The 26,748-nt window shown below is 46.3% G+C and overlaps 2 protein-coding genes across 4 annotated transcripts; one reads left to right on the plus strand and one right to left on the minus strand.

Moving 5' to 3' along the window:
- Positions 1-1,362: 1,362 nt before the first annotated feature.
- On the minus strand, positions 1,363-14,140 carry CIAPIN1 (cytokine induced apoptosis inhibitor 1). 3 transcript variants are annotated; one of them, XM_005218682.5, is made up of 9 exons: positions 14,095-14,140; positions 9,854-10,035; positions 9,043-9,195; positions 7,539-7,618; positions 5,928-6,090; positions 4,404-4,477; positions 3,140-3,255; positions 2,580-2,661; positions 1,363-2,067 (listed from the first exon to the last, which is right to left on the minus strand). In XM_005218682.5, exons 2-9 carry the CDS (start codon positions 10,008-10,010, stop codon positions 1,957-1,959), a joined length of 936 nt encoding a protein of 311 aa, XP_005218739.1. In that variant the 5' UTR covers positions 10,011-10,035; positions 14,095-14,140; the 3' UTR covers positions 1,363-1,956.
- Positions 14,141-14,248: 108 nt separating this feature from the next.
- On the plus strand, positions 14,249-26,276 carry COQ9 (coenzyme Q9). Its single transcript, NM_001046302.2, is given in 9 exon segments — positions 14,249-14,326; positions 16,308-16,476; positions 17,622-17,757; positions 20,819-20,961; positions 21,221-21,305; positions 22,714-22,818; positions 24,734-24,889; positions 25,224-25,277; positions 25,600-26,276. Coding segments are annotated over 9 exon segments (960 nt in total). The 5' UTR covers positions 14,249-14,250; the 3' UTR covers positions 25,636-26,276.
- Positions 26,277-26,748: the final 472 nt, after the last annotated feature.

Here is a 26,748-nt window from a genome sequence, read left to right on the forward strand (position 1 = left end):
TGGTCCCAGAAGTTGCTTGTGGTTCCTTGCCTGTGGATCCCTCATAACACGGCAACTTAAGGCCAGCAGGAAAAACTTATCCTCCAGTTCTTATAAAGGATCGACTGACTAGGTCAGGCCCATGAAGGACAATCGCCCTCTTAAAAGGCTGAAGGTCCAGGGAGGACGTTTTCCTCCAATTATTATTTTTATTGAAGTATAGTTGCTGTATAATGTTACAGGTATACAGTGTAGTGATTAATGATTTTTCAAGGTTATACTCCATTTAGTTATTATAAAATATTGGTTATAGTCCCCATGTTGTACAATAATGTATCTATGCAGTTATTTTATACCTAATAGTTTATACCTCTTACTCCCCTACTCCTATATTGGCCCCCACCTGCTGAACTCATAACTAGTTTGTTCTCTGTATCTCTGACTTCTGCTTTTTTGTTATATTCACTAGTTGGTTGTATTTTTTAGATTTCATATACAACTGATATCACTTCTCATGTCTCTTAGCCTAATGCCCTCCAAGTCCATCCATGTGGTTGCAAATGGCAAATTGCATTTTTTATGCCTGAGTAGTATTCCACTGTATGTATATACCACCTTTAATGTTGCTTATTATTCATCTGCTGATGGACATTAGGTTGCTTCCATTCTTGGCAACTGTAAATAGTACTGCTATGAACACTGGGGTGCATATATCTTTTCAAATTAGCTTTTGGTTTTTTTGGATATAAAGCCAGGGGATTTGCTGGGTCATATGGCAGTTGTAGTTTTAGTTTTTTGAGAAATCTCCATCCTGTTTTTCACAGTGGCTGCACCAATGTTGTACATTCCCACCAACAGTGTATGAGGGTTCCATGAGGGACTTTATCTGCAAATCCTTTCATATCCACCACACAATATAACCCAATCACAGCAGTGATGTCCTGTCATCCTCACAGGTCCTGCTCAGTCTACCACGGGGCTTCAGAGTCAAGCCATACCCATAACTAAAATCCATCAGAATGGACAAATACCAACGGGTACTTTTCTTTATTGTTAAAACAGGAAAACCTGGGTCTCTTATATCTACACAATCTCTCTTGCTATCTGGCAAGATCACTTTCATGTTTGTGTAGGTGGGAACAAGAACAGAGGAGCTCCTGCTCAGAGATTTACTGTTGGTTCTGCTTCTGCCCTGCTTCTCTCTAAATGCTCACCAGCACGGACTCTTCAAAAGGCGATGGAGGTCGGTCCTGATCTCTAAGTGCAGGAATGGCTCCCTGTGGTGTGACTCAGTCTCTCCAAAAATGGTTGTGGTACCAGGTGAGCTTAGATGGCTGTGTCAGACATCACAGACACACAGACATACACCCTCTTCACAGCGAGTATGCGTAAGTACATAAATTTTAATAACCTGTTGATGAACAGAAATGAAATAGGACACAGATGTAACACATTAACACATGGATGGGGGGAGACGAGTGGAGGGAGCAGGACACTGGATATGATCATGGCAACCCATGAGTGATTCCCTTGGTGCTGAGGTCACAAGACCCTCGCCTCACGTCACCAAAAACTGCATGGTAAATAAACCCCCAACTCTGGGAGATAAGCTGTGGGCGCTGCTGCAGAGCTTAGGATGAGACAGGGTCCTCCATGTCAGTGTCAATACTCAAGGGCAGCGGGATCCAAGAGTGTCACAGTCAGCACTCTGACGTAGGGAGAGGGGCCCACTGGAGATGAGCACTATTCGCCTAACACTGGGTGAAGGAGGTCCCCACTCAGGTGGTAGGGCCCCAGGATACCTTGGTCTTGACCGATGGCAGCACTCCACACCACTGTGCCCCGGCCAGCTCCACTCTGTCCCCTGATCACCCTCCCTGCCAGGGACCTAAGTCAGAGGAGATGGGGGGAACCATGTGGTGGGATGTGAGGGGCGGGAGCTGGCGGAGGAGCAGGTGTGCCCCAGGCCAGGCCCTCCTAGGCGTCGTGGAGGTTGCTGTCACTCAGAAGCACCTTCTCCCCAGGTTTGAAGGCTGGCATCCCAAGGTAGGGGCAGCTGGCACAGCGGAAAGCATCGCCCAGGTAACACTGTTGAGAGAAGAGACCCATTAGCGAGAAGCTGAGTGTCAGCTCTCCCGGAGATATGGGCTGGAAGATGATATAATATGGCCACAGCAGCCTGAAGAGAATGAGCGGGAGTATCTGTAGGTCCAGCTGAGACCCACAGACTGAGAGTCTTTAAGATCTCTGATTTCATGAAAGACAAATGTCTACAGAAAGTTCCTTAGGTGGACATACTTCTGGGTTCTCAGCAGTTCAAATCATAGCCACATGTAGCAAATGGTTAGGTAGCTTCAGGCCCCGTGTGAAGCAGAAAGAAAGGGGCCAGAAATAAGAAATGACAGGCGCCTGCCTCCCTATGGTCCTGAGCGTGCTACGCACCCTCAGGTGATAACCCGTCTCCCCACTACTCCCTGGAGACACCGTCTCGCATGTCCACCTATTGTTACAATACTTGGGCAGTAGCTTCTGTAAAGCTGGAGCTGGTCTGTGTATGCTTTAGTCCTTTGTGAATACTGAGTAACCATCCAGATACTCACATTTCCACAAGCTGACTTGGGCTGGGAGCTTATCTGGTCCCTCGATTTCTCTTTTTCCAGTTCTTCTGCGAGGCCACAGGTGCTGGGGGAAGTCAGGAGCTGATGAGTGAGATTTCCTGCCACCCAAATCCTTGACAGACCTCCTTTCCCCTTGAGCCTTTACAGACCCAGACATGGACCTTTCCTGGCCTAGTCAGGTTTGGGCTCCACAACTCAATAAGGTATTGTTTGGAGATTCACACAGAGATAGTAATCTATGAAACAAGTCAGGAAGGAGCCCAAACTTAGGAGAAAGTAGCTTCTTGGGAGGAGATGGAGGGAGATGCAGCTGAGGAAGCCAGCGGAGGCAACGTCTGAGGTTCCCGATTCTTAACCTGGGTGGTCAGTACCTGGGTGTTAGTTTTAGTACTCTTTAAAATGTACCTGTTTAGGACACTCTTCTATACATCTGACACACTTTCCTGTAAGATACGTTTTAGTAATTGTAAAATACAGTGATTCTTTGAGAGTCAGAAGTGGCTGGCAGCAGCGAGGCGGCCCCAGCGCACCCCAAGGCTTACCAGTTCTTGCAGGCTTTCCTCTTTTTCCCTTCCCCACAGGAAGGGGCCCGCAAGGAAGCTGGGTCTGGCTTCTTCAGATCTTCCGCGTCCAGCAGTTCATCTGAGTCGATAAGATCCTGGAGAGTGTTGGAGGCCATGAATGACACAGTCGTGGTCTCTGCTAATGAACAGCTGATGTGGTCACGGGCCACGGCAGCAGTTCACCCCTGTGTGTCAGAAGGCGTCCACCGTCCTACCCAGGGTTGATCATCGCACCCAAGCCGCCCACACAGCAAGTAAACTGTGGGCACGGAAGCTATACTGGGTTGTGAGGGGCCTGGGAACTCATTTATGATGTGCAGAGATTATGTGTGAGGAGGGTGGGAGGGAGGGAGCAGGAAGAACAGAGAACTGTTACATGTACTTGAATATATAAGGACTGTCACACGAGAAAAGGGGATGGAATATTTTCCATATAATTTCAGGGGAAAAGGCAATAATAATATATACACTTGGGTAATTTGTGAGGGCAATTAATCTTTAAGTTCTATGAGGACACAAACCATCACCTATTTTGCTTACCACTAACCTCGATAGTCGCAGAAATGAAGCATTTTATTATAGAAAGCACAGATGTGAGATTTTAAGACAGTGAGCATTTGGAATCTTGTCCAGATGAAGAAGCCAAAAAATATTTTAGCTGGCTAACTCTTTTTAGGTTTACACATGCCTACAAGAGTCTTCAGTATATCACATGAAGTGAGAACAAGAAAATCTGTGGAGAAAGATGCTGAAAAGGAAATGTAAGATGCCACCAATGTGGAGTTTCCTTCTGAGTCAAAAACACCAGTGTCAGGCACCACCACAAGGCTGGGCTTTAAATGCTTTCACACTTACGAATTCAGAGTCCATTCCAAACTATGACCACTCCTACCCAACATGAACGTCGCTCAGTCGTGTCCGACTCTTTGCAATCCCATGGGCTATATACAGTCCATGGAATTCTCCAGGACAGAAGAGTGGAATGTGTAGCCTTTTCCTTCTCCAGGGGATCTTCCTAACCCAGGGATCAAACCCAGGTCTCCCACATTGCGGTCAGATTCTTTACCAGCTGAGCCACAAGGGAAGCCCAAGAATACTGGAGTGGGTAGCCTATCCCTTCTCCAGCAGATCTTCCTGACCCAGGAATCAAACCGGGGTCTCTTGCATTGCAGGCAGATTCTTTACCAACTGAGCTGAGAAAAGCCTAAAAGAATGCAATCAGGTGACCACAGAGCTGACTCACCACGCTCTCATCCTCCATATCATTGGCCGAGAGGGTCCAGAGCTTGGCAGCTGCAGGGTCCACAGCAGGCTTCCCTGAGTTCAACCAATAAAAGAAAACAAGCTCCAGAAAAGCAGCCAGAAACAAGGTCCACAAACATATTAAGTGCTTCTCTTTAAGGCTGTGCAGGGAACACACTGGACTGGGAGTCAAAAGACTTGGGCTCAAAGCCCAGCTCAACCACTTATAAAGGACCCATCACTTTATGGTAATAAAAGTCATCCTTTGTTAAGCACTTGCTTTGTGCCAGATATTAATACTACACATTAAACACTTTACATATGTTATCTGGTTTAGTCTTGCTAACCACCTCATGAGGAAACTTATCTGTCATCCTAATCTTCTGAGGAAACAGATTTAGATACTTGGGTCGGTTTCATACAGCCACAAATACAGACACAGTCTGCCTAACGCTTTAACCTTCCACTCCAGCTTGCTTTCTCCTCCTCCTCTTAGTTTCAGTCCCTAGAGCATGGGGCTTAATAGTATCCCCTAAACCCACAGCAGGAGATTTGCAGATTAAATGAGAAAGTGTGCCAAAAAGCATTATGAATAGCAAAGCTTTGGTCTCATGTAAACCTGTTATAGACAAGAAAATGGGCTCTGGAGCTGATGGTGGTAGTTTAAGAACAAATCAGTGACAATTACACCTTCTGATTCCCTTTCCGGGGGCTTCAGTGTGGGCTGGCTCATGAACGGGGCTTAGGGGGCAAAGTGTGCCCCCTGTGAGGGGCAAAGTGTGCCCCCTGTGATCACTGTCACAACTGGATGCTCAGACCCCCACAGGGCAGGTCATCTAAGCAGATCCTAGCTGCTCTGGAACTGTGAATCCAAAGGTTAGGATGCCAAAGAATTTCTTGAAGATTCAGGTTGGACAGCAAAACACAGCAGTGTGAATGTATACTTGTAAATTTCTGTCTACCTCACAGCTGGGACAATTTTCCTCAACCTGGGCATTAAAAGAAAGTGATAGGAAGGGTGAGAATGATGACAAAGGACTGGGTGTAATTTTCTAAACAGAAGAGCTATTTTTATAAATGTCTTAAGATCCTCAAAGAAAGAAAAGCTGACTTCAGTGGCACAGAGAAAAGGACACGCAGGAAGAGGAACAGGGCACTCTTATCTGCCATGACCGCCCCTGGGAGGTCTTCAGAGGGTAAGTGTCATGATTCTGGGGTCTGGAAAGACTTCATTAGCTAATGAAGCCACAGGACTCAGAACCCTGGACTCTGGAACCTGGAGGCCTCAGCATCCTCTGGCGCAGGAGGAGGGGCTGAACTAGGTAATATCCACGTGCCACTTCAGTTTCGGATTATGAATATGCCCGGGACAGCAGTACATTAAGCATCCTTCTATTTGGAAATGAGAGAAATTAAGGAAGGAGCTGATTCTATAAAGTTCTCACCGCCTCACTCAGATCTCTGGCTCGGTTTCTAATAGGACCTCCTAAGTCACTCAGATAGACATGTCCCTAGGCCATCTCACCGGAAGACTTCTTGGCAATAGAAAGCTTAAGTTGACTAGAAGAGCCCACTTCAAAGTTGGGCTTTTTGCCTGTGATCTGCAGAGAGAGCAGACTGTCGCTGTGGTAACCCAGGTGTTCTCGGACAGACTGAATCTCCTCAGGGCTCAAGGACTCGCGCTGCAGCTGGAATTCAAGACAGCAGAGGATCAGGGCACATCACAGTCCTTCTACAGTGTGACACGGTACCATGTCCCCCCATGGATGTCAAATGCTCGCATCTGGAGGAAGCACACGACAGCGGGAGGTCATAGACAGGGCCTCGGGCCTCACGTTCTCCAGAGCGTAACCTCTGTCTGCATGTTTACAGTTAACCCATCCCATGGACAGTTTGAAAGTATTTATCAGATAGCGGTCTATTGGGTACAAGGCGCTGTGCGAGGCCTTGTGGGGACTGTAATAATTGTTATTATCAAGATGAACTGGGTGTGTTGAATAGGATCAAAGCCTGTAGCGGGGAAGCATGCCCATGATAAAGAGGCTAGAAATGAAATATGTAGTAGAGAAAGCGAACCAAGGGGGAGGGAAATGCTTTTTATGTTCCTTGAGACGAAGCAGCAGGCAGTAAAGGTAGGGAAAACAGTAGGGGGTACCACCTCTGCGTCCAACAATTAAGGAATGAATGGCCACAAAAATCAGAGTCCATTTACACCACTGAATGTTGTTCCATCATTAATAACCAAGTGGGGAATACACTGATATGGATAAATGTCAAGCGTATCTAAAGGTGGAGAAAAGAGCTAGTGACTGAACAATGTATAATGTGACTTGATTTACATTAACAATGTGTAGACATACACACATAACACTCTTGTAAATACATAAAATGTCTGAACAGCCACACCAAAAAGTGTATCGGTGGCTTCCTCTAGGGAGGGAAGTGTAAGCAAGATCTGAGACGTCACTTTAAATTCTTTGGTCTTAATTGAAGTTTTATGAACATCACGTATTTTAGAATTAAAAAAGGGAAGAACTTTAACTAAAAAGAAAAATTAAAAAGGGAAAGTATAAAGAAACTGAGGCCCGCGGCCATGTACAGATCCAAGTATAACAACTATTGTGATTTAACACCTATCTCTCACACAAGAACATTTCAGCATGGGAGAAGAATGCAGAACCATGAATACCTCTATTTAATGTTAATGTTTCTACTGAATTGTCAGAAAAGGATTTCCCCTCTAACCTATTCCAGCCTCCCACCAAAAAGGTGAGGAAAATAACTGTGTAAGATTTGTGTAATAATTACAGGTGACTGCCTTCCCCGTGGGCCTAAGACTTGTGTCCACTAAGAGATGTGTTGCTCCCTTTCTGCCTCAGGCATCACCACCAGTACTGAGACCAGAAAATGGCCCAGCCCAAGCTGAGTCTGTCCAGAGGAGGCTGATGTTAGAGGTCTCCTCCTTCGAGGCATCAGGTGTCTTCTCAGTTTGTTTGCTAGTCTAAGTGACGCGGCTCACCTCACCTTTAGGGCTGCTATTTCTCCCGGGTTCTCTCTGTATCATCTGACAAAGAGATACTGGGCTTAGTGACCCAAGGCTTAAATTCCCAACGAAGAAGGTCATCTACAAACATACCTCTTTTACTTCCACAAGACCAGAAAGAGTCAGGGCTGAACACAGCTTAGATGCCGTCTTCACTTTGCTATTGTTAACTGCTAAGAGGAAAACCCCAATTAGTAGCGTTATAGGCCAATGCAGGAAAAATTATAAAGGCTCTATCCTAATCGAGTCAACAGGGCATTAAAATAATAATAACCTATTCTGTTTAATAGAATATAAATATATTTATATACAATATAAAGATGTATATATATATTTTAATGATAATATTTTAATTAGAGAAATCCTTTTGGTTGTTCAAAGTGCTCTTATACAATAAATCCTTTATTACTGTTTCTTATCACTCTCTGTTTCTAAGAAATACTTAACCTTACAGAGGCTGCTGGATAATGACTGAGAAAGAGGATTAGAAACTGTATACAAGTATCTTTGTATGGTTCTGGTAAGACGCTGTGTTTAGCCACTCAGGGTTTACCTCCTGGCAAAGAAGGCTATATCTGCTCCTAACATCACAAGTCTGTGTTTCCACATAAACATCTCTATATGTTTCAAAATACTTTCATTTCTATTATCATATTTGATGAAATGCATCACATTTTGATAGAAAGTCTAAAATGCTAAAACTCTAGAATGACTCTGACAGCTTTACCACTAAGCAAAAAAAATTAAAAAAGGTTTTTATTTCTTGGATTCTATCTTTAGTTTCACATGAATCAATACTTACCTCATCACTCTTGGACTATATTTAATTTTTGAGTTTGAAATACTATAGATGTATAGTAAATTAAAAAAAAGTTCAGGGAGGTTCGGAGGACCCTTCCCCTCACCTCCCCATGGTAATATCTTATACAATTATTACATAGTATGAAGGCTGGGAACCTGTCACGTGTAATAATATAGTCCACAGAGCTTATCTGGATTTCACCAGTTTTACATACATGCGTGTGTGTATAGTCTTCATCACCACAAGGAACCCTCACACTACCCCCTTTATAGCCTCATGAACACCCTTCCCTCCTGATCCTAACCGCTGACAATGGCCACCCTGTTCCCTGTCACTATAACTTTGTTATTTCAAGAATGTTCTGTGAATGGAATCATACAGCATGTAAGCTTTGGAGACTGGATTTCCTTCACTCGGCATGATTCCCCTGAAACTCAACCAAACTGCTGCATGTGGCAAGCGTTTGTTCCTTTCTCACCGCTGCGTAGTTTTCCATTGTGTGGATGTACCAGTTAAACCATTCACCTGTTGAAGGATCCAGCCATTTTCAGATGAGCAGTTTCCTTCTGTTTTACAACTAACAGGTCAAAGATCACAATTTATTCAGATGTGTGGTTCAGAGTTTTACAATAACTTATCCCTAAGGATAAGGTTTAATATAGGAATATTGATCTCCAAATATTTGCTACTCAGAGAGATGCAGCAAACATACCTAAGATTCAACCCTGTTAAATCATAGGGTTTAAGTAGGTCTTTCAAGTGAAGATCTAGTCTTTTAAGTGAAGATCTCCTTACCTACAGCTGTCTCTACCGGTTCCTTCAGAAAAAGACATCCACCAGGCCGAAGAATCCGGGCCATCTCAGCCAAAATATCAGCACTGTGCAGAGTGGTGCTTCCAGGAATTATACCCGACAAAACAATGTCAAAGCTAGATTCTTTGTGGGCAGCTGAAAAGAAGGAAGACTCTACTTAGTGGTCACCTGGGCCCCAGAAGCCATCGACCAAGCCCCCACAAAAGCTACGCACGTGGCCCCGTAAAATAAACACCTACCTGTTCTGCAAAGTCTATTATACCACTGTTACTAGCAAGTGGGGCAAGGACGCTTGCTCTCCCTCAGTCTTACTAACTTCTTCTTTTACATGCTCAGGGGAAAAAGTAAAAAAAGAGGTGGACGAAAAACAAGCTTTAAAAAAAAAAGATGTGGAACAGGTTCAATGAGTAAAGAACCTGCCTGCAACGCAGGAGCCGTGGGTTCAATCCCTGGGTCGGGAAGATCCCCTGGAGATCTTGGAAATGGCAAAGATCAAGGAAATGGCAACCCACTCCAGTATTCTTGCCTGCAGAATTCCATGGACAGAGGAGCCTTGCAGGCTACAGGCCAAAGGGTCACAAAGAGTTGGACATGACTAAGCAGCTAAGCACAGAGTAATAAGAAAGAAGAACCTACTTACACAGATCATCAACTCTATCTAAGTCCACTATATCTCAACTGAAACAACCACTATCATGTGCCACCTGAAACAAAAACCCAGCCATCAAGGAACGACAGGAAAGCAGCACTCCCCTCATAACTGCCCTGAAAGACAACCTGGGCAGGTACTTACACTGCAGCAGCTGGTTGATATTTTCCACAGACACTCGGCCCTCATCGCCAGTTAAGGCTTGAAGCTTATCCACCAGATCTTTCAGAGCCTCCACCGGGGATGACTTATCCCAGATCACTGCCACAAACTGGCCAGCCGAGATCCCAAAATCTGCCATTCCCGCAGTGCTGTGGACCTAAAAGCTATGGGCCAAAAAAGAGTCAAGACTGAGCAGAGACAAACATGGAATGATTAGAATTACACCTAATTTTGACCTTCCATTAGAAAATCTCACTGTAGATAGCAGAGTGTGATCAAACAAACCCATTATCCAAGGTTTCATAACCCCAACATTCCCAAACATGGCAGGTGGCTTTCTTGGTGAGAATCGTGACTGGGGAGTCAAGTACGGAGGTTGAAGGCACAACGATTATTCTCTCTTTGCTATGAAAACTCAGCTTGAACAGAATATAAAACACACAGGACATTAATTAAGCATAAGTATGACTCAGCAAGGGAAGCAAATAAGTTGGCTGCCATATCCTAACCACAAGCTGAGATGTTTTTAAAAAGAGACAACATATGTAAATTTAGCAAATTGAATAATGATATTTCTCCATTCATCAAGATAGGAAAATTCAATTCCACTGACTCTGCAGTGACCAATGGTATCTACCATGTCTTTCTTTAACAATTAAAATTAGCCAAACTCTTCAAAGCATTTAATATACGTTATCTCAACTGAACCCAAGTATAACCTTAAACTAGGTAATACTCCCATTTTAGTCAGGACACAAACTGTTGACTTTGCCCAGGTCACGTAACTGGTAAGTGTTGTGTGGATAAAGAAAGGGCTGGGATTTGAATCCCAGTCTGTATGACTGTAAAACCCATGCTTTCAACCTATGGAAATTTCCTCCCACCAGAGTCAACTTTCTCTTTCACTTGATACTCGGACAAGTATACAATGTCCTCACGATGCACTCAGGTCAGCAAGATAGCAGTCTACTTAGTTCCCTTTTTCTTTCTTAAACATTAATGACACTGAGTCCCTGCCTGCAGATAGCTCTACCAGATGACACGAAGACAGAAGCTGTAGGAGAGAGGTCATGCGTGCATCAGTCTTAAGCGGAACACTTCTGTCTTCTGAGAGGTGGCTAACCCAGTAACAATTATGTCACCACAAACATTCCAGGACTGAGCTTAAGCCAGGCACATACACTCTTCCTTCTTTCAAAATGTTCCCTTCAAATGATTTGCCTTTCAGCCTATTAAAACATGCTAAGGTTAGCCAGGCATCCTTAAATATGATACAAAATCAAAATAGGACTTTTGATTTTGTCGTTCATCTTCTAAAGGAGTTACTAAGCCTTTTATTTTCTAGAGCAAAGTCAAATCTCCTCAGTCCTCTGGATCCAGGTGCTCTGTAATCTCCAGACGCTCTACCTGTATCTCCTACCTCCCCTTGTTCAATGGAAAATCCTGGCATTTTTCACTCCATCGTGCCTTTTATGTGATTCCTTCCTTGTGGAATACCTTTATTATCCTAACCTGCCTTCAAGGCACAGTAAAAGAATGCCAAGTGCTATCAGACAAACAGGACTCCTTATTCACTAAATTGTGGTTTTTTAATCCCTAAAAAGCACACAATCAAGAACTGAAACTTTAAGCTCTCAACTGTAACATGATGTTGAGGAAGAACCCTTGCAAGTCTTTCAAGTGAACAACTTGGGGTCTCACATTTAAGAACCGACTACAAGATAGGAATATGAACTGCTGGGCATGAAGGTATAAGAAATAAACGACCTGTTTCTAGAATGATGTTGAAACAAGTTCTCCCTGGGGGCCATGGAAAAAGATCCCTTCCCACTACACCAACCTTGCACTGTACTCACAGAAAAACCCTCATGCAAGAACTGAGGGGCCAAAGGCTACTCATTAGCAGGAGAAACACAAAAGGCCAGATCTCTAGACCTTTTCAGCAAACTTAATGGAGGCAGAGTTTTACAGAGCACAGGTTTCCAACAGAAATGGACTGGGATTCTATCTAGCACTAGATCTTCTATTCATTGGCTACATAACCATGGATCTGTGATTAGCCTCTCTCTTTTCTCATTAATAAAGTAGGGATAATGATCTTATATTTTGCAAGGCGGTGGCAAGAAGTAAATAAGAATATAAAAATATGCAAAGCACTCAGCAGGGCCTGGCACATAAAGCTCAATAAAATAATGTTCTCAGAGAACTCTGAGCCTCCACTTCTCTGGGGCCAGTTTATTTGCCTTTGCTTCAAACAGTCCTATAAAATCTTGTTCCTCTTCAGCCTTGCCAGCTGGGAGGACTCCCCAAGGAGAGATGTGAAGCTGCTTTTTCATTGTTAAAATTACACAATATGAGAGCCACACTTTATGACATCTTATACAGTACTCCAGTGGGATTGTCCATAAATTAGAAGACTGGAAAGTGCTCTGTGTTCCATATCCCCTGAAACTAATCTTCTATGGCAACAGGGAGCTCATAAAATACATTTATTAAACATTAACCCTCAAAAAACAAGACACAGCCACCATTTGCAGTCAGCATTTTCTGAATAAAATGGGACACAGTGTTCTTTTAAACATCTAAAAGCGAAAGTGTGATGTTATTCATCATCAGAGTTTTATGTTGTTGTCAATGTTTTTTCTAAAAAGATATAGGGGAAAAAATGTCTGGCACCTAAGTCAACATACTTGGAAGTGTGACTCAGAGGCCTAGTTTCATTAAAATGGTAGAGTAGAAGTCATTGTCACGTCAATGGATTTATCTGAGAACAACTTCTGGAGATTCACTTGTTTATTTTTAAGACACCTGTAAACATCAAATCTTGAAGCATTTGGATTCCTTTAAGGATGAAGGGGGTGGGGGGGAAAGAATTTAAAAAAAAAAAGATTTAAGTTTGGATTTCAGTTCAAACCAAGGATCAAACCCTTTCAAGTCAAGTGTATAAAAAAAAATTCTGAGAATACTGACAGTTATCAGGAAATTTTTAATTCAAATAAACTGAAACACACACACACACAGAAAAAAAGGTGATAACCTGTAAGGAAGTAGTAAACTCAAAGGAAAAGAAATGGACAACTTTTTCTCCAAGCAAATGCTAGACTTTCTACAAGAGATATTCACTCGAAGATGAGTGGACAGAACTCAGAAAACAAAACCTCATGGGGAGATCAGTAGGGCTTTACCAAAATCTAGAAATATGGATCTGAAATTTTAACACCTGGGGAGTAGTTCTGGCTTAAGGGGAGGCTTCCCCCACACTCACACAGGGGAGAAGAGGTAATTGCAAAGTCTAGAGTTGATAAGCTAACTGAAAAGATTAAAGCTGCAAAGATGCAAAAGAGAAAAGGGTCTAAATGCACAAAATTTACAGAATGGCATGTTTAGCTCCTGCCCTCCGTTATCTCTAATCCCCAAAATAATTTACTTCTTCCGACTATTATGAAGCCTTCCTTGTTGATTAATTTCCCAGTAAGGCACTCCATATTTACATTTCTGTTCAGTGACTAGTCCATGACCTCCCTGAGTCATGCAGAGCTTGGCACTCAATGTAAGAATAAAGGCCACCAGCCTTTCCCAAATTTGCAGATCATCGAAATCACCCGGAGGCACGCTAAAATAAGATTCCAGGGGTACATTCTGAGGTATTGAATCGATTCTCCAGGAGAAAGATCTCCGCATCCAACTTACTAACAAGTATCCTGATGGCTTTTCCAACCTGGCAAGTTTGGGAATACTCAATTATACCAACTCAACACCTTGGAGGTTCAGGGAAGACACAGGTTCACATTTACAACCTGGGGCTCCAGAGACCCCTCCAAGACGGAAACTTCAGCTTCTCCGATGTTTGCCAAGAGGGATGTAGACTCAAGGTCGTAACAGCTTGCTACTAGAAGTGGGTCTCAGACTCCGATCTCCCGGTCCCCAGCTGAGCGCTGTCCCCCGGGCCTCAGGCTGGGTCCGGCTGCGCGGGAGATAAGGCAGCCCGGAAAGGGCCGAAGCCACCACTCCAGGGGCCGCGGGGGAGACAGGGCCAGCCCGGCCCCTCACACTGGCTTCCTCCGGGCGAAACCCAGCTGTGGTCCTCAGGGAGGTGGCCACGGCCACGTTTCCGCCGAAGGACGGGGCTGGAAATGGGAAAGGAGCCGATGTAGAGGAGAGAATGGGTCGGGAGGGGACTGTTGGGGACGATCGAGCTCACGGACCACCAGAAGAGCGCTCACCTGCCGCCCTGAGCTCGCTCCCAGCTTCTCTGCATCCGCCGGCTCCACACCTCGCGCCTCTCGCGAGAGGAGGAAACTCCCGCTGCGCTGGGGCGGGCAGAAGTGGCCACTCAGCGCTGCCATTGCATCGCCGTAGGCGGCGTGCCCACTTCCAAGATGGCGGCGACGGTGGCGTTTTCTGGCGTCCTACGCCGGGCGGGCTGGAGGCTCCTTCAGCTGCGGTGCCTGCCCGGTGAGGGGGCGGCCGAGCCCGGGAGAGGGGAGGGAAGGGGTGGGGTGGTGGGAACCGACCTGGTCTGGGTGAGGGGCTGAAGAAGCCTCGGGGCGGCTCGAGGGCAAGGTGAGGTGAAGGGCATAACGGCTCGCGCCGGCGACCCGGGCTTGAAGTGGTCGCCTGGCTGGCTTCTGACCACGTTCTCGACCTGTGAGGAGCAAGAGCATCAGGGAAGGGCCTGTCATTCCCATTTCACGGAGTTGACGGAGCCTGAGAGAGGGCTGTGGGCGCCCAAGATGACACAGCTCGTCTGTTACAGACTGGCACACTTGCCCAAGTCTCTTGACTCTGATCTCAAATCCCTGGGCCCTGATCACAGGAAACAGCCATAGAGAGCCCCTCGTCTATTAATACTTTTTCCTAAGGCAGTCATTTCCCCACCACTTCAGTAATTCTTCAGTATCTACGTATCACCTTTGCCTCCATATGGTCAGTAGTTTTGTTTATATGTCCGATTTTATAAAAATATTGACCTTTATATCACTACCATAAATGGAAAACAAATGTCACCTCCCATAAGTAAATTATGTATTAACATATATAAGTATATAACTGATGAAATAATGTTCTTTTGTATCTCCTGTAGTCCACCTGAAATCTGGACTGCAGTGGTTCTGCAATATTGCTTTGGGATCTCCCAGACCCTTTTCAAAGTTTTATGAATATTTGCTCCATTTTTTTCTGTGCATATACTAAAATAATTGATATTTTCACCTGTCGCATGCTGTGTTTCTTTTAAAAATCATTGTTTTCTGAGTTGGTCCATAGATTTTTTTTTCTTTAATGAGTGCTGTTTTATACATAACTCCAACCTATATTCAGTAGAAGTACAAATAATGCCTGTGACCAGAAAATCTCCTAGATATTTACCCAACAGAAATGAAGGCATATGTCCGCAACAAGATTTGAACAAGTACATTCATAATACGTTTATTTATAATAGCCAACACTGAAACAGCCCAACGGAATAGTGTTTCTTAATGGAATACTACTGAGCAGTAAAAAAGTAACAACCTACTGATCTACACAAAAATATGAATCAATCTAAAAGATATTCTGGGCAAAAAAAAAGTCTTATACATATACAGAACCTACAGTGGGATTCTGTATAGATGAAATTCTCGGACAGGCAAGACTAGAGTGAAAAATTTTAAACAGGTGAATATATATGTCACCTCAATAAAAGAAAAGTAAAAATTTTAACTCTAGTTAAGGATGTGTGTGCTGAAATGTTTAGAAATAAAGAATACTGAAGTTTGCGACAAATGCATCAAGAAATAGATTAATGTAGGAAGAGTAATGGATAGCCGTGTAGAACTTAGGTAGTGGATATACAGGCATTCATGCCACAGTTCTTTCCACTTGTCTGTGTGTTTGAATTTTTTTGTATAAATGCTCGGAAAGAAAACCGTAGTATTAGCCTTTCCTTAGTGAACACAGTACTGTACCTTTTAAAAGCCCTTGCCTGAAGTAAATGGGGCTGTTGCAGTATTGCAGATGAGAAAACAGACACCCAATAAACACTAGGGAGTCGGTACTCAGACCTAATTTCTAGTCCAGTGCTCTTGCTATGATATATAAGTATGTAACATTTTTAAGTCACTTTCATTTTTTGTTTGAGCCTCACAGCATTCTCATTGAGTAAATAGAGATTATTGCTCTTAATTTGCATATTTTAAAGTCATGCTCTTTGTCCATTAACCTAACAAATGATGGAAACATGCCTAGAAGACAGGTGTTCTCCTGGTTTATACTTTTGCCACCACATGGGAACCCATGTCAGAAGGTTCCCAGTTTACCTAAGATTTGTGTCTAGGATCCAGCACTTGGTTCTGGCTTTCCTCTGCTTTTCTTCCATCCCTCCTACCACTCTGGGTCTCAAAGGGTCTGCTTTTGAGTCAAGAGTGTCCTTGACTGATCAGCTCAGTTTCTGTTTCAGTGCCCCGCTGCCGACCAGCCCTGGCCCCACGTGCCTTCCGTGCTTCAGCTATGCAGCTAAGGTCTTTGGATCAGCAGAAGGATCAACCCCCGCCCTCTTCTTCTCAGCAACAGTCTGAGGCGCAGGGCGCAGAGGAACCCAATCCAGAGGCTCTGCGTTCACCCCCCAGGTAGGCATCAGAACACCTGCCCACCCATTTTGTCCACTTTAAGTGCCTGGGTGAATCTGTGCTTCTCCTTTCTTTCTGCTCTCCACCCTCTTCACACCTTTCATCATTTTCAAAACTATCTTTGGAAAGAACTTGTTTGTTTATTTTATGAAAATGGTGCCTATACATTCTAAAATGTTCTGAACAATACAAAGACGTTCACAAAAATCAAACAAAAAAATTACCAGAAATCACAAACCAAGGAATAACTCTGCTAACGTTTTTGTGATTATCCTTTTAGATGTTTCTCTAAGCAATTCATATATAGCCCTATGTATATTATAAATGATTAATTACACTGTATACTATACCTGTTGTTCCAGAGCCTGTTTTTTCACTCAGCAGGACATCTTTAATGTCTTTTCACAGATTGTATGATTTTAATTGTTGCATAATATTACAACAAATGGCAGTATCAAAATTTATCTGACCTTCTATTGATGGATATTTAGATTTCATTCACATCATGAAAAATGGTGTGATCAAGTGTGTGATTTTATTAGCAGTGGGAGCACGGAGTCAAAGGTTACACACCTTATGAATTTTGTTCACACCTGTGGGGCCAAATTGCCTGGCAGAAAGGAGATAATAATTTCCGTCTCCATTAGATACGTTCTGTCTACTTAATCCTGCCCCTGAGAAGCTCCTCCAGCTCTGAAATGAGAGTCCCCAGTCAGTTTTCCGGTTTCGCACTGAATGTCCTTTTCATTTCAGTTCAGAGGGTCTTCTTTGTGCCAGGCCCTGTGAGTAATATCACCATTGTCCCTGTCCTCATGGATTACAGTTTGGTGCAAATCTAGATAAAGAAATGGTGCCATGAGGCTATAGACTGGGATATCCAGGGTGCTGCGAGAGCGTGTCCCTTCCTATCGCGTGACCTCCTTGCTCACTGGTTCCTTTCTCTCGGTGACTCTCTGGGAGGTGAAGGATGATGTGATTTTTGCTCTGTCGGCGTTCACACACTGATACTGACAGGTAAGTAAATGTCCTCCCAACACACGCTGAGAGGAAGCACAGCGCCTGTGGTTTCTGGCCAGGCACATTTTGCATCGCTCGGCAGGAGGCGGTGAGAGGAGGAGTGAGAACTCTCCCCCTGTCTGTCTCAGGTACACCGACCAGGGCGGGGAGGAGGAGGAGGACTATGAGAGTGAGGAGCAGCTGCAGCACCGCATCCTGACAGCAGCCCTGGAGTTTGTGCCCACCCATGGGTGGACGGCAGAGGCCATTGCAGAAGGAGCCCAGGTGTGTATGGGTGTGGGCAGGGAGGCCTGACCGGGTCAGCCAGGAGGGAGTCATACCGGCCAGAGAAGAGGGCCTCACACTTTCTTCCAGCCCAGCTCAGAGTCCTGGAACCCCTCACGCTATTAGATATTCTGGTTTTGCTTGTTTTTCCTCTGTGGAGTAGAAATGGCTTTATTTTTAGATTATTTTTTAATATAAAAAGAATATACCATGCATTTGAATCTTGAGAGTTAGGTTTTAAAGGCAGATCATAAGTAGTGTGATGGAAGAGATCTGAGCTGAGTGAGGCTGGGGAAGGGTCAGTTGAGGCCAAATCAGACAAGATCCAAAGGTCGCGTTGAAGAGTTACAATGTCTTTTGTCCTAAGAATAATTGGAGATATGTGCTCAGTCGTGTTCGACTCTTTGCGACCCCATACACTGTAGCCACCAGGCTTTTCTGTCCCTGGAATTTTCTAGGCAAGAATTCTGGAGTAGGTTGCCATTTCCTGCTCCAGGGGCTCTTCCCAACACCCAGATCAAACCTGCATCTCCCGCATTGGCAGGTGGATTATTTTCCACTAGCCCCACCTGGAGATACAGAAGATATGGGATTAAATTTGACATTTCGGAAACCATCATTTTGGCTGCTGGATGAAAGAAGTATTAGAGGCAGAGCGAGTCACTGGGGCCTGCTGCCAGTCATGCAGGAGAGAGGAGGGCTTTCTGACCTAGAACAGTGCAGTAAACATGGAGACGGGTGGTAGAATGACATAGGAGGGAGTGACAGAGTTGCCTGTCAGTTTGCATGTGTGGGTACGTGGCGGTGCCATTTTCTAAGATTAGGGCCCCTGAAGAGGTCCAAGTTTGGGGAAGGATCATGGGTACAGTCCTGAGCTTTGTTGTGTCTGAGGGATCTTTGGGTCAGCCATTGGGAAACCTCGAGCATACAGGCCTGAAACTGGAGGAGCTGCCTGGACTAGAGTATATGTATGTGATCGTTAAACCAGGGATGTGAGTGAGATTGCCTCGGGTGGCACGAGTGTGAGTGTGCCAGGAGTGTCATGTGAAAAGAGAGAGGAGTCTAGGTTCTCGGGGACCACTGACATTGAAGGGTGGGTGAAGCAGGGTGGGGTGGCAAAGGAGACTGAGGTGGAAGAGCCTGCTCTGGAGGCCAAGCAGCAACATGTGGGCGGAGCTACTAGACATCGGTGGCTCGGAGGGGAGTACAGGTCAGCAGTAACGGGGTGGGTTGAGGAGTGAGTGGAGGGTAAGGAAATGGAGAGGCGTGTGGCAGGGACGGGTAGAGGGGAGCTGGTGTACGAGCTAGTGTACGAGCTAGTGTATGAGCTAGTGTACGAGCGGGGGAAGTGGGATGGAAGTTGGAGCCGGATGATGCAGAAACACGGGTGATGGTAAAGATACAGGAGAAATGGCAAAATTACAAATGTGAGGTTCCTTGAAGGCAAGACTTATGAAGTCCAGAAAACAGGTGGAAAGACTGGCCTTCGATGTATTAGAGGCAAAGCTGGAGAAGACAGCTGCAGATTTCGTTTTAGAAGAATCTTCTGGGTTCCCAGGGAATCGCTTCTGTTTTCTCTGAAGTAGGCGTGGTTGTCTCATGAACCTGAAGTTAGGAAAAAGTGGTAAGAGACAAAGATTTGGAGGTGGCAGGGAAGGTTTGAGAGAATCATTAGAGAAAGATGTAGCACCTGTAGAGAACAGAAATGTAACAGGATTGTTTGGGAAAATCTGAGTCAACTGATTATTCTATGGTTACCTGGCTTTTTTTTGCCCCACTCTGCATACCTCTGTTCATACGGCTGCATAATACCTGTTGTATTTACTTGAACTCAATTGATAAACATTTGGGTTGTTTCTGATTTTTTTTTAGTATTATAAACCTATGTGTATGACATAATTAAGTACATTTCTGGTTGGTTTCTTCAGGACAGATTCTGAGAAGCGGAGTTGGTCTTTCAGGGAGTGCGTCAATCAGAAGAAATCACTCGAATAGAGAGAATTTAACACGAAGCATTGTTAACTAGATGTGACATTGGTAACCAGGTAGCCGAAAGGATAAAGAGAACATTAAGGTATCCTCAAGGTAGCACCTACAGAGAGTAGCTCTCATCCTGTTCTCCTGCACTGGCAGGCAGATTCTTTACCATTGTGCCACCAAGGAAGCCCAAAAAGGCTGGGTACTTCCGCCAGAAGAGAATTCCTTCCCGACTCCCAATGGTGGGGATTTTTTAAGTCTTTTTGTTTCTTTCTGTCCTCCGTCCCTGCTGTCATCAGGGTTCTTCCGACTGTAGCTTCTCAGTGACTGTTGTTTAACAGGAGTAGTAAAAGGCCTCTGTGGCTTTGTTAAATAACTCCTTGACAACTCAGTGAGAAAAGTTTGTGGGTTTTTTTTTTTCTTTTTTTTTTTAATAACTGAGAGACCTACTCTCCAAGAAATTTAGGTTAAGTGAGCTAGAAAGACAGTGCTTTTTCCAAGGCCCTTTTCACAACAGTTAAAATTCTAGGTTACAAGTGTTAGAACTCAACTCTGAACTGGCTCAAGCAAGACAGAGTGTTTCAGCTCATTTAATAACAGAAAAGTCTGAAAGTGGCTCTGGCTCAGCGTTCTTATCTTGTGCTGCTGGGAGCTGTCTCCATGGCGTATCTGCTTTGCTTTCCCCTCCGTGAGCTTCATTCTCAGCAGGGGCTTCCCATGAGTTGAGAGAGTTAGCAACCCCAGAGGAGAGAGAGTCCCTCTTCCCTGTCGGTACTAGCGGAATTCCAGAGGCAGCCTCATAGGACTAGATTTGGTCACGTGCATGTCCCAGAACTAGGCGCTGTGAACTCCACACGTGCCGGCCTGGATCCCCTACTTTGCATCACACCCGGGGGCCTGATGGAGTGTGGAGGGACGAGTGCTCAGCTTCTCCCAGATCACATGGACCAAGAATGAGGAGTGGAGGTGTCGCACTGAAAGCCAAGCTTCTGGTGCCAGGAGAAGAGGTGCTAGTGATGAACAGGCAGCCAGTGACCACTGCACCTGCCCGCCACTTCCCTGTTTTCCCCCTCCCCCTCTGTAGTCCCTGGGTCTCTCCAGTGCAGCCGCCAGCATGTTTGGGGATGACGGCAGTGAGCTGATCCTGCATTTCGTGACCCAGTGCAATGCTCGGCTCACCCATGTCCTGGAGGAGGAGCAGAAGCTGGTACAGCTGGGCCAGGCAGAGTAAGTCCCACAGCATCATTGCTCGGGGTAGCAGCTAAGGATGGGAGGACTTGGACCCCACCAGCTGTCCCGAGGAGGCCAGTCCAAGCAGAGCCTGCAGGGTAGCGCTGAGCACCCCAGCTGCTCCAATGGGACAGAAATGTAGCTGCCTGTCTTGTTCTAGCTGGTGGACCCCTCCGTGCTAGAACCGAGTACACAGGGTAGCACTGAGCCCCTGCCTTCGACCCAGAGACACTCTGTTTTCTTTTCTCTCTTCCAGGAAGAAGAAAACAGACAAGTTCTTGAGGGATGCTGTGGAAACCAGACTGAGAATGTTGATCCCGTACATTCAGCATTGGCCCCGGGTACATGGTCCACCCACATCCAGGCCCCAGGGTGACAGTGTGTTCATGTTTATGATTCTTAGCACCTTCACGCGGAAGGTCTGGCATGATGTTCAGAAGTTAGCTTGCTGATCTCCACAGACCCAGGGGTGTGCAGTGCACTGGTACAGTAGGTGTCAGATTGAGAACCAAAGAGAGGGCCTTCTGAGCCGCCTGTGTCTCAGTTCCTGGAGATGTGAGCGGCCTGGTCCTAGATCACGTCCTGGTGGGCTGCTAGTGGCCCGAGTATGTCAATGGGTTTTTGGTGAGGAGGGCTCCATGAAGGAGATTAGAAAAGTCAGAAGATTTTACTGACCATCATCATTAACAGCCCTTTCGCATTCTAGATCTCAGGGGAGTGGGGCTTCTTTTCAGTTTGTCAGTGTGACACTTAGAGAATTGGAGTGTTCATTCCAAGGGCTTTCCCCAACTTTTCTAAAGCTCCATTTTTCCTCCTCTTTTCAAAGTGTGTCACAATGTGGGCCATTCTCGGTTAAGAAAGTCAATATATATCAGAACTGAGAGAACCCACAGATCAACTGGTATCCGCTGCCCAGCTGGGAGATGGTTGGGCATTTAATTTCAGCTGTGCACTGGGTGTGAGGGAGTTCAGCCCAGAGTCAAGGCCCACACCCTGCCCATGCTCGCATGCTCGATTTCGTGGACTGACTCATTCCACCTTGCATTTAAAGCCACACAAGTGCATGAAGTAGGCTGTGGTTGCCTTCTTATTAAGCGTGTTTCCTCCTGGGCTATTTCAAGATAACTTTCCAGCCAGTCGGGGACGTCTCTCAAGGCCACAGCCAGTGGGTTTCAGAGTTGGTAAAGTGACAACCCTCGGACTGTCCAGTGTTGATACCTGCTAATGGAGGCATCTCTGGGTTGTGCCACTGCTTATATGAAAGGATTTTGAGGTCTCAGGTAACAGAAATCAGTTTGAGTTAGAGAAAAAAAAAACTGGAAGGAGTTTATCATGAGCTACAGCAGGGCATCAAGGGCAGGAATGCTGCTGCGCTCCGGGATGGCCTAGAATCAGGGCTTAGAAACCTCCCCCAGACTCCCCTCCTATCCCTGCCTCTTTCTCCATGTTACAGAATGGGGGTGCCCTCCTCCATCCTTACTCAAAGATACCAGGCTAGACCTGGCTGTCTGCATTCCCAAGTTCATATGCCAGGGACTGAGGATCTGATTGGGCAGCAGAGGGTACTCTGCCCCGGCTCCCATAAGCCGCAGTTGGGAGGGAGCCTTAGACGCCAGGAGCTCACAGCTGTGGGTGGAGATGGTGCGTCTCAGAAGGAGGGCTGGGCGGGCCCCTTACTACCTCTACCGAACAGTGAGGCGCTGTCATTACCGGTGTGCAAGTACCCCTTCCTGTGTCGTCTCTCCCCAGGCCTTCAGCATCCTCATGCTCCCTCACAACATCCCACCCAGCCTGAACCTGCTGACCAGCATGGTGGATGACATGTGGCATTACGCTGGGGACCAGTCCACTGACGTGAGTGCTCTCCTCAGGCCCGCAGCGGGTGGGGATGGCTGGGTTAAGCATTTTCTCCAGAAGTTTGTGAAATTTCTTTGATCACACATCCCTTCAGGAGGACTCCAGAGTCATTCCCATCTTAGGAAGGAGAGTTTAACGTATGAGGAGGGTCCCTCAACAAGCCACAGTAGCCTCTAGGTCCTCTTCATTCAGGGACCAGTGCTATATCCACACATCAGTGCTCCTTCCCCCCAGAGTGTGACACACGGCATCAGAGGGCTGACTGGGCTACCGTTTTATAACCATTTTCCCCTCAGTCTCCTAAAATTTAGATTCTGTGGCAGACTTCCTCCATGTATGTCTTTTATGAGACTGATTTTTTAAAAAAAAGGATGCCCGTAGAGACATCCTCTAAGACTTTTTTTTTTAAGACATTGCTTTAAAAAGAAACTCCCTCCCTACAGCCCATCTTGGCCTGCTTTGCTCAGAGATCAATAAGCCTCTAAACAGGCAGCCGGAAAGAATCTGACTTATTAATACTATCGTATTTCTGGTAGAAAATTAAAAATGTATATACACATGTATATATCTACACCTTCATAAAAGAAATTAATATGCGATGGTACTTGGTGGGATCCAGGATGGAAGGCAGAGAGATGCTTCCATCACAGTTCTAACAAAGTGCTTTAATAAACTTCCCTCATACGGGAATATACCACCAACAGAGATGGTTGGAAAATGAAATTAGAAAGCCCAGAAATCAGGGAGGTAAAACAGGAAGCAGCCAAGCTAGTGCTCTGAAGAGTGATTGGCCAGGATAGCCACAGCCAGAAGTTGCTGAAGGACCCGAACTCTCAGCTCCTCCCAGGTGTTCCAGTCTGTCCCTGATGCTGCCTCAAGCCCTCGCATCACTGATGGATGACACAAGGTTTGGTCACAACTGCCTGATCACAGAGCCTCCCTGGAACTTAGACCCCATGGACTATAGCCCGCCAGGGTCCTCTGTCCATGGAATTCTCTAGGCAAGAATACTGGAGTGGATAGCCATTCCTTTCTGCAGGGAATCTTCCCTAACCAGGGATCAAATCTGGGTCTCCTGCATTGCAGGCAGATTGTTCACCATCTGAGCCACCAGGGAAGCCTGAAAATTATATGAGATCTTTGTGACCCTGTGGACTGTAGCCCTCCAGGCTCCTTGTGTCCACAGAATTCTCCAGGCAAGAATACTGAAGTGGATAGCCATACCCTTCTCCAGGGGATCTTCCCAACCTAAGAATTGAACCTGGGTCTCCTGTACTGCAAGCAGGTTCTTTACTATCTGAGCCACCAGGGAAATACCTAGATGTCCAGAGACGTGGGCTTTTCACTGGTGGGTTCAAAACAGCAGATGTAGCAAAATCATGCTGCTGCTGCTAAGTCACTTCAGTCGTGTCCGACTCTGTGCGACGCCAGAGACAGCAGCCCACAAGACCCCCCCGTCCCTGGGATTCTCCAGGCAAGAACACTGGAGTAGGTTGCCATTTCCTTCTCCAATACATGAAAGTGAAAAGTGAAAGTGAAGTCGCTCAGTCGTGTCTGACTCTTCGCGACCCCATGGACTGCAGCCTACCAGGCTCCTCTGTCCATGGGATGGCAAAACCATATGGGATGCTTAATAAACATCCAGATCCTGGCACTTAACTTCGGACCTGCTGACTCTGGGCTCTAAGAGGTTGGGCCCAGGAGCCTGCATTTTCAATCTCCCAGGTGATTCTGACACCCAGCCTAGTTTGGGAACAGCCACATTGTCCAGAGGGCCACGTGTATCCGTGAAGGAAAGGGGAAATTAGGAGGGAGCCCAGAAGTGCCAGGGGCTTTGGGTAGGAATCACTCAGACTTCCCCCAGCCTGCAGCAACAGTGGTGACCTATCCCCCTGGATGGGTTTCTTTGCAGTTTAACTGGTATACCCGCCGAGCAGTGTTGGCTGGCATCTACAATACCACTGAGCTGGTGATGATGCAGGACTCCTCCCCAGACTTCGAGGACACCTGGCGCTTTCTGGAAAACCGAATCAGCGATGCAATGAACATGGGCCACACTGCCAAGCAGGTAGCTCGGGGCTCGGCATCTGGGAAGCTGCCTCACTAAGCGCTCTGTCCTCTTGGGCCAAACTCGTCACCTGTCTGTTCTCTTGCTCTTCTTGGGCCTCAGTTGACAGTCCCCAGGGCCTTCACAGGGAGCCTGACTGGTTCTTCCTCACCCCAGCCCTTCCCTAAAAGCCACATGTGATCCCTTTGTTACTGTGTTATCTGTAGACTCTTCTTCCAGGACACAGGCCCTCTTGATTCTATCTGTTGGGGCTAATAAGCCTACTGATCAGACCTCCCTGTCTCACGTCTGAGCAGTGGTGGGGGCCTGAGAGAACCTAACTCTTGACTCCTAGGTCAAGTCCACCGGAGAGGCCCTGGTGCAAGGACTCATGGGCGCAGCAGTGACGGTGAGTACCGCCCGTCTTGTCCCTGCCCAGCTGGCTCCAGTCCCATGATCCTCACGCATGTCACTCACCCCAAGTAGTTTTGTAGCCTTAAATTGGGGAAACTAATCTTACGACTGGCAGTGGTTCAGTCCCAATCTCTAGATCCCAAATATCTCACCTCTGTTTGTTACTGGCATGAAGACATAATTTATGCCTGGGACCCTGGTACATCAGATCTCTGCATCATAGCCACACAGGCTGCCTCAGAAATCTCAGTCTTTGCCATTGGAGTCCTGGGGGCAGGGCCAGGTCTCATCATTCTCTGTTTCCATCCTGTTGTCAGCTCAAGAACCTGACAGGTCTAAACCAGCGCCGGTGAGCAAGAAGGGCTGTAAGCTAGAGTACCCGGAAGAAAACCCACGGATGTATCCAAAGGGCTTTGAAACATACAAGGTGCCATCCATGGAACAGGGTGTCACCGAGAAAGCGCCAAAGGACTCTGCAGCACTACCACAGCCACCTGGGAACCACAGGGCACTGGACAGCACAGGTGTAGCCCAGAGTTGGGCCACTTCTTCAGTTCCTAATGCCAGGCCAGGCCTCCTGATGCCTTTTGGCACCATAGCTGTGGGACTGAAAAATGCGGCACTCAATCAAGCATTCAGATCATGGAAACCCAACACATCCCTATTGTGGTCTCTCAGGCACTTTGACCATGTCTTAACCTGCCTCTGGGGCTCCCAAGTCAGAGTCCGGATCTGAGGCCACCCCCAGTGGCAGCTCCCCCACAGCACAGCACAGGCCTGTGGGTTCCATGCTGCCCTTTCATGCTCCAGTGTCCTGAGTCATTGCACCGGGAAACCCCGCGGGCAGGCTGCCTCACCTGAGACAGGTGCCTGCCGGTGCTCAGCCTGGCCAGAGGTGTGGTCCCAGGCCCTGTGTCATGTTAAAACAGCACTCACTACAGGGTTATTAGTGAACTTAGAGTCTGTAAAATATTATAATAAATATCTTTGAAGCAGTTTCCTGTTGTGTAGGGAATTTCCATACAGATCATGGCAGCTGTCCAAGACCCCAGAAGCAGAGAGCAGGGTTTTGGAGAAGGCTTGCAACTGGCAGTCAGGAGACCTGAGTTAGGGTCCCGGTGCTGTGTGACATTGCTGGGCAGCTATGACAGCTCTGCACCTGTGGGCCCGGGCCTCCCTTCAGTAAAATGTGGGTGACAGGGGTCTTTCCCCCTCCCGGTTAGCTTCTTTGGCTGCTCCTGCCCATCACTGACTATTTCCTTGACACAGTATTTAGCTTTACAAATTCAGCCTCTGTGCTGGCTGGGCCCCCTATTTAAGTCTGGTTAATTCTGTTCAGCCCCTGAACAGACTTGTATAAGTCTGTTCAGGCTGCTGTGGTGAAATGTCTCACAGTTATAGAAGCTGGAAGTCCAAGATCAAAGTACCAGCTAACTTGATTCTTAGTGCTTTCTTCCTGACACACA

This window comes from Bos taurus, chromosome 18 (genome assembly GCF_002263795.3).
Source record: "Bos taurus isolate L1 Dominette 01449 registration number 42190680 breed Hereford chromosome 18, ARS-UCD2.0, whole genome shotgun sequence".
Classification (NCBI taxonomy): domain Eukaryota; kingdom Metazoa; phylum Chordata; class Mammalia; order Artiodactyla; family Bovidae; genus Bos; species Bos taurus.

Excerpts from the sequence above, each read along its gene's own strand:
- CIAPIN1 (XM_005218682.5), bottom strand. The coding sequence starts at position 10,010 with ATGGCAGATTTTGGGATCTCGGCTGGCCAGTTTGTGGCAGTGATCTGG. Across the intron at positions 9,196-9,853 it reads TATCAACCAGCTGCTGCAGT|CTGCCCACAAAGAATCTAGC; the intron begins GTAAGTACCTGC and ends CCTTCTTTTCAG. Across the intron at positions 2,068-2,579 it reads CCAAGTCAGCTTGTGGAAAT|TGTTACCTGGGCGATGCTTT; the intron begins GTGAGTATCTGG and ends TTCTCTCAACAG.